Here is an 8,135-nt window from a genome sequence, read left to right as displayed (position 1 = left end):
GCAGTGTATGGGTCAAGCTTTTCACTCATTGGACAATAATATTTGCCATTTCAAAGTAAATCCTTACTGTGCAGGGATCCCTTAGAATTGTAGGTGTCCAGCTGGGATGTCTGCTGGGTTAGAAGTGTCACGATATGTTGTATCTGGTGTCCAGGGATGCTACTGCTATACATTACATCATATGGCTGGGGCTAACAGTACGTTATGTCCTGTGGCTGGTGGAAGAGGGTTCTGATGATCAGGGTAATTGCGGGGCATCCATGCCACATCTTCCCTGGGAGGATGCACTCCGAGGCATCTCTGGGTAGTTTCATGCACAGTCACTCGCGAGCAGCAGCACCTCCCTGATCTGGATCAGACTTGGGTTACCATTTGTCTCCTTTTAGCCCTGAATCTCCATCTGCTTATTCTCTTGAGCTTTGGACAAAAGGACCAATTAGAAAAAAAAATTCCTGTTCTTTAGAAAAATTATCTTTAGAATAATAATTTTGAATGTCACTAATTTTTATAATTTTTACTATGAAATATACCATGAAAGCCAAAGAGTATACATAGTGAATACATGTAGTTTAAAGATCAACAATAAAATGAATAGCCATGTACCTACCACCTTACTGAAGAAATAATTTCTGTTCTCCTAATAAAGCTATGTTGTGATTCTAAGTGGATTCTTCCTCTTCCTTTCCTGAGGTCGTGAGGTCTGAAGTAGGTAGTATGTATGGCCTTAGTGACTCCATAACAATTTTCTCAGCACTTCTGTCTGAAAAATGAGAGAAAAGTACAGACATACTGTGTAGAGAGCCCCCTGAGCTGCTTGCAAAAAGAAGTCCAGATGATCATGCTCAGTGGTTGGCGTAGCTATGTAGGTCACCATGGTTTCTCTTGGGAGGTGTTCCCTGGCCCACTGCTAACCCACGTGGCACCTTTCTGTGAATAAGAAAAAGCCACTCTAGCCCGACCGGTGCTGCTCAGTGGTTGAGTGTTGACTTATGAACAAGGAAGTCACAGTTCGATTCCCAGTCAGGCCACATGCCCAGGTTGAGGGCTCGATCCCCAGTAGGGGGGCATGCAGGAGGCAGCTGGTCAATGATTCTCTCTCATCATTGATGTTTCTGTCTCCCTCTCTCCTTCTCTCTTCCTCTCTGAAATCAATAAAAATAAAAATTTAAAAAATAATAGAAAAGAGAAGAAAAGCCACTCTTGCAATTTGCCAAAAACTTTCTGTAACAACTCTATACACGAAAATGTATAACTCTGAATGTGATTAGCGCCTCCTGGAGTTTACCAGCCACACTGCAAGTCATGGTAAACACAGGAGGTAGCTACAGGATTCCTAGTGGGCTTCATCAAACTTTCACCTCCTGTGCCTACTATGTGCCAGGCGCTCTTTTAGATGCTGAGTAGACAGACGAGTTATCTGCTCTCATGGGTCCCCCATGACTGGACTTGAGAGCAAGCTGTTTTTTTGGGTGCATGAGCTGGGAGTCAACTAACAAGCTGGAGTTGTTCTTGATCTGGATCAGGACCCTGTGATGTCCAGCCAAGGTGAGCCTAGGCTTTCATTTATTTAGCATGGTTTCTATGCTGTGTGAGCCCTGAGGGGCCATGCTGTACCGAGCTGATGAGTTCAGAGTTCAGGTGGGATTCTTAAATCCAGAGTGACCAGATGACCTGCTTTTCCCTGGACAGTCCTGGGAGAAGTCTCTTGTCCCATAGGATTATTTATATCGCCTCTTTTCCCTCTTAAAAGTGTCCCAACCCTGGACAATAAATTATAGGGTCATGTATACTAGTCAACTTCCTGCCATGGTAACAAACACCTTCAAAATCTTAGTGACTTAAAACATCAGCTGCTCAGCTGCAGCCTCTGCCCCACCTGAGGGTCAGGTTTCAGTTTCCTGCTCATTCTGGATTTTGCGCCTCTGCCCCAGCCATCCTATGATGGCACCCAGGCTGGAAGACCAGCCCTTACATGAGGTCTGAGGTGGCATGGGCCATATCTACTCATATTTCACTGACTAGAGCAAGTCAGGGGGCCAAGACCAACATCGGGGCCTTGGGGTTCATCCTCCTCCCTAGGAGGGAGGGGTGCTGTGGTGGGGAAGAGTGAATATTGAGTGGATGATAGTACAGCTGACCCTACTGCCTTCCCGAGTACCCCTCCTCAAGCCATCCTGGGGGTCTCCTGTCGGTGCCTGCATCAGGACAGTGCCAGAGTTATTAAGGAAGGGGTTTTACTTCCACTTGGATTACAGACTGTATTACGGGATTTCACTGGGGTGTGAAGCCTGTTTTGTGTTTGGATTTGATTAGAGGGAGTGGGGGTTGATTGCTGTGACAGCCTGATTATCTGGGATGGGGCCTCCTTCCCTGTGCTTCCACAACTACCACCTATCATAGAAGTTATACCAACACATTTTCACTCCTGTGTGAGCTGGCAGGCCAGGGGGAGCCTGTGGCCAAACCATGCTCCCCTACCACCTGTCTGGGCTCTATCGTGGGTGACTTCTAGTGCCCTTTACGTTGCCTCACTGACTACCTATTTCTCATCCCTGCCCTTGTTGCTCTGCATCTGAGTTTTTTTGTCTGTTTGTTTACTTGTGTTTTTTTAGAGAGAAAGGAGAGGGAGGGAAGGAGGGAGAGAGAGAGACATACACACACACATCAAGGGTGAGAATCATTGATTGGCTGCCTCCTGTACATCCCATACTGAGGATGGAGCCCACAATCCTGGGCATCTGTCCAACCAGGAATCGAACCATGACCTCCCCTAGTTCATAGGTTGATGCTCAACCACTATGCCATACTGGCTGTGCCTGCATCTGTGTTTTTTAATTTTTGCTTTTCTCTCTGTGTCCTGTGTTTTCATTTGCCTTTGTTCAGCATGCAGCACTAATTGGCTTTTCCTTTAAAAGCAATTACAGAAATTCTTCAGTGTTACTGGTTCACGGATGGATTTATGGTACCCATCCTTGTTTTTCATTGTTACGTAAGTTGCTCATCTCATTCCCATGGGACTGAAAAACAGAAAAGCAGCAAAGATTTGAGCTCATTACCCATGTTGAAGTTGGAACCCCAGAGTTTTCAAACAGAGATGTGAATGTTGTTTCACTACTAGGGCAAAGATTGATTGGGAGTCATAGAGGAGATACAGCAGATCCATCACCAGCCCTGGCAGCTGGCTCTCTGTCAAGAGCAATTTTTCATGAAGAAACGGTTTCATCATTTTATAACAATGATCAGGTACCTTATTGCAAAGCACATGGGTACCAGGAGGTCAGCTTGATTCAGAAGGTCAGTGGTTTGCAGGAAGGGTTCATTTGCATGCCTAAACAGACTGTCATGGATCATGGATTGCTAATGTGCTGTGGGTAGTTAAATTCGTGAATATTGCCCGGCCACTGTGGCTCAATGATTGAACATCAGCCTATGAACTATGAGGTCACAGTTTCCAATCAGGGTACATGCCTGGGTTTCAGACTCCATTCCCAGTAGGGCATGTGCAGGAGGCAGGCAATCAATGAGAATCATCTCTGATGTTTCTATCTCTCTCCTTCTCTCTCTTCCTCTCTGAAATCAATTAAAAAATTGTGAATATTAAATAATCAATTCCTAATTTTCTTCTTTACTATTGTATCTCCAAAGCCTAGCACAGTGCCTGGCATGTATAATGATTGAGAAAACTTTGGCTAACACAGTGTGAATATTACTGATGGGCAATAAAGGTATAACCCAGGGAGAGTCCTTGTAGCACAGTAAGGGCAGTAGGGGAGTCCTTTAAAGGAAGGGGTTACAGTGCCAGGACTGACTCAGGTTGACACCTCAGACTCCTTGGCTCCACTAGAAGGTGGGGCGGAAGCATGGAGGGAGTTGGGCTTTGTTCTGAGAGTTAAAAGCTCAGCCACTAGATTCCACACTGTCATGGACCCTAGCTGAGGCCATGGCGCCACAGTCTACGTGGCAGATGCTGTTATTGCCCTGCCATATCCCCTCACACTCACCCTCACCACCCGAGCACATGCCCCCTGCCCTCCAAAGGCCAGCCTTTGTGTTATTTGAATGTGTGATTTTCCCGGCCACTGCAGCTTACTTTGCCACCCATGCTGCAGGTTGGAAATGCCCCCTGAGAACTTCCCTCAAATCAGTGACTGAAGGGAGCCAATGTTACAAATGGCCCAAGTCCCTGGTCCCTGGCACAGGGAGACTCCCAGTGTGTGGAGCCTCCTCAGCAGGCTCACCCTCCAGTCCCCCGTGGTGGTAACTGGCTTGATAAAGCCCCCTTTACTTCTGGCTTCCTTCCCTGGATCACTGTCCTTTTCCCCTCGCTGTGTTATCTTCATCTCAGCACACCACTTGCCCTTGAATACTTGTCTCAGGTCTGCTACCAGGGAAGTCCAAACGGGGAGCACTGTCCCTGGTCCTGGGCACCCTGACCGCTGGGAAGTGGGTATTCCTGAGGCTTCAGAGGGCTTGAGCTTCATTTTGCCAAGACCCTTAAAAGTTGATATCAAGAATAGGGAAAAAGCACTCTAGTTTTTTGTTTTGTTTTGTTTTATAAAGTCGTACTTATACAATTCACAAGTGATATTATCCAGCTCTCTGAGATGACAGAAGAATTGTTTTTGTTTTTTTATTGTTGACACTATTACAGATGTCCTACATTTTCCCCCTCCCCCGTTTGCCCATCTCCACCCAGCCCTGCCACCCCTTCCCTGGCCTTCACCACTCTGTTTTGTGTGTCCACAGGCTATGTATATATGTTCTTTGGATACTCTCTTCACTGTCTTTTATCCAGTCCACCCTCCCCTTCCCCTCTGAGATGACAGAGTAATTTTTAAGGACAATGAAAACGCCATGCTCATCTAGTATCAATGATTTGTGTTGCCGCGGGAAAGTGTAAATAGTAATGCAGTTATGGTTGACTTGCAGGGCCTTTCTAGGCCCCCTGGATATACCCTGTCTCTTGCTGCAGCAACCTGTTTCTTGTTTCTAAGCACGGCCTGCATGTTACTTCCTCAGCAGGCTGCTGAGGGGTGGATGGGTGGCAGGGCCATTTGACCTGCCCAGTGCAATGGCAGGGTGGCAGGTGACAATCATACTGACCTTTAATCTCTGCTTCTTTGCAGATATCTCGGTGAGCCTGCTGACCCTTCTCGTCACCGCCTGTGGCCTCGCTCTCTTTGGTGTGTCTCTCTTCGTGTCTTGGAAACTCTGCTGGGTTCCGTGGCGAGAACGAGGCCTGTTCTCTGGGAGCAAAGACAACAACCAGGAGCCTCTTAACTATACGGACACAGACATCAATGAGCAGGAGAACAGTGAGGGCTTCCTAGACCCTCCCAGCCCCTCCTCCATGAAGATCAGCCACACCTCCCCGGACATCCCCCTCTCCACCCAGACGGGGGTCCAGGAGAACTGTGCCCACGGCGTCCGCGTGAAGCGCCAAGTCACAGAGCCAACCTCTTCGACTCGGTCAGTAAGGCCTCCTTCCCTTCTAAATGCAAAGCAGGGACCATCCACTCCTTCCCCTCTCTTGGCAGCAGTGACATTGAGTCACCGAGGAGCCTGTGACCTTTCACATGTCCATTCGCTGTCACAGACGTGAATACGGGAACTCGGTGCTGCTCAGTGTATTGCACTGAGGTTCCTGAGCTCCGCGCCATCTCTGCTTGGTCCACAATAACATTTATTTAGTTAGCGTGACTAAGACTTACTCTGTCAGGTACCATCTAAGAACTTCATCCGCACTATTGCATTATGGCTCACAACTTTGTGGGACATAGATCCTATTATCATTTTCATTTCACAGAAGAAACTTAATTCAAGCAGATGAAGTAACAAAGTTATATCTTGGTAGGCACCTAGGTCAGGGTTTGAACTGGGTTCAATCACCATCAGAGCCTGAGTGTTTACCACTCCCAGTGCCAGGGTGTTTCTTCCCTTGCCTCGGACCTAGCCTAGCCGGCACGCAACGGCTCTCTGCACTCCAGACTGGCCAGAGGTCTTGGTCCATCTCCAGCCTCTGCAAGGCCTGCGGAGTGCCCAGACCTAGGGCCCCTCTCTGTGTGGCTGGACACTCTGTGCCCTTTGGCAGTGGAGGAATAGTATACTGCAGTCATAAAAGCAAGCGTCTGGGGCCCAGGGAACTGGCTTTACTTAGACATGCGATATTGGACACCTTAATCTCCGGGTTATTTCCTCTTCTGTAAGAGAGAAAGAGTGACAGCAGACGTATGGGTGGTTTTAAGAATGAAACAACAGCGTGGACATCCTGTGCTTTTCCAGGCCTCTACCTGTAACTACTCCAAAACGTGAGCTGCCCGTCTGCTCTCAGGGCTGCTGTTCACAGCATCATTATCCTGGAGGCGGACCTCTCCCAAGACTCAGATGTTGCATAAAGGTGGCTTTGAGGTCAAACAGCCAGTTCTGAATCTTTGGATATAAAAATTCACTTTCAATAAGAGACTAGAGGAAAAGAGACTTGGGAAGCAGCTTTTTTAAAAAATGAGAATAATTGCTTGAGCAATAGCCAGAGCTGAAAATCGTGTGCTGTTATTTAGAAAGTCGGAGCACAATTTGGGAGGATTTTTTAAAAAAATCTTTTTTATTTGTTCTCTAGAAACAGCAATAAGATTTTACCCTTTTAAATGTTAATCGAGTATATCCTGGAAGCTCTGCTCATTCACATTAAGTAGGATGGAATATGACAGTTTGTAATTTAATTTTTTCAGAAACCCACTTTAGCATCATTTCCAATTCTGAGTCAAAGAGCTAAACCTAAGCTGTTCCTCTGCGAGGAAAGGGGTGGTTGTTTGCCTTTCAGTTTAGAAGAAATCCTCGGATTCTATTGCTAGGATTTCTCTTCAGCTTTAACACTTAAGTATAACTGGAGCTCCTCGATGGTGCTATGGGGCTCACACAGCGGTACAGACTCATAACAAAATCTCAGTATTCCAATAACTGGGGCCTGTCAGAGGGGGTTCCCATTGAAACTCTCCTGTTTGGTTTTACTCTGCGTATTAATTGTTCTGATCTGGGTCCCCTCGACACAGGATGATGTGCTGGGTTTTTATTAGATTGTAGATCTGAGGACTCTGCCATCATTCTGATGAATTGATAGCAACCACATCACTCTGATTACCACAGTATTTATTCTAGAAAAGTGTGTAAGGGCTCTGCATATCAAAAAGAGATTGTATTTAAAAATAAAAGCTATAGATATCTTCACCACTGATTTGTAGACATTAGCTAGAAGGAAAAAAATAAGTAAAAATAGAAGAGAGACGGAATTATTCCTGTAAAATATATTTTACTGCATTTAGATTGATTTTTGTTTTGGAGTCATGCAATTAAATTACCTTTCTGACGGCCAAAACAAGCTTAGTTCTATCTGAACTACTATCGGAAAACTAAACTCTTTCCATCTGCATATGACCTAATACTGATAATGCGCATCATTATGCATTTAAAATACTTACCTAAATTACCACTGAACTCCTTTTATGAGTTTTGTCTGGAAACACACATCTTTGCTGATGGTATTACTGTAAGAATGGTGTATGGTCTTGTAATTCTCTAGGAATTGTGTTATATTATAAACACACACAGTGACAAAATGGGGGAAATTAGTAAAATGTCCTTCATGCTCCAAAACATTTTTAACACCTTTTTTTTAAGTCACATTTTTGATACCCTATTTGGGGAGGGGGAAGGTACTCTTTGCCGAGATGACGCTAAGTAGTCTGCTCTGCTAGTTACTGTTTCTTCTCCCTTCTTTCTCCTGTGTTCTTTACCTTCTCACTGCGGCACTTCCTGTCTTACTGCTTCCTTCCTGCGGCTGTTACCACTTGTCCCCAAATTCCCAGGACACCTCCTTGGCCTAGACTGGTGGTTAAGGGTATTGCAGTTGGCATGGGTTCTCTCACAGCATTTCCATCAGAAACTCCCCTCCCTCCTGCCGCCACGCACACATGCATGCACACACACACACACATGCACACACACGCACACCACACACACCACACACACACACATACCACACACCACACACCACACACACACCACACACACCACACACACACACCACACACCAACACACATACACACAACACGCACACACAATCACACACACACTCAAA

General features: G+C 46.0%; 1 protein-coding gene across 1 annotated transcript in view; it reads left to right on the top strand.

Annotated features, from left to right (window-relative positions):
• Positions 1-1,532: 1,532 nt before the first annotated feature.
• Positions 1,533-8,135, top strand: part of SYT9 (synaptotagmin 9) — a 119,493-nt gene continuing 112,890 nt past the window's right edge. Inside the window, exons 1-2 of the mRNA XM_006770935.2 lie at positions 1,533-1,545; positions 5,127-5,469. Coding sequence (XP_006770998.1) covers positions 1,533-1,545; positions 5,127-5,469 — 356 coding nt within the window. The remainder of the gene's footprint in view (positions 1,546-5,126; positions 5,470-8,135) is intronic.

This window comes from Myotis davidii, unplaced genomic scaffold, assembly GCF_000327345.1.
Source record: "Myotis davidii unplaced genomic scaffold, ASM32734v1 scaffold1185, whole genome shotgun sequence".
Taxonomy (NCBI): domain Eukaryota; kingdom Metazoa; phylum Chordata; class Mammalia; order Chiroptera; family Vespertilionidae; genus Myotis; species Myotis davidii.
The sequence above is the reverse complement of the archived record's forward strand: the minus strand, read 5'-3'. Positions and strand labels throughout refer to the sequence as shown.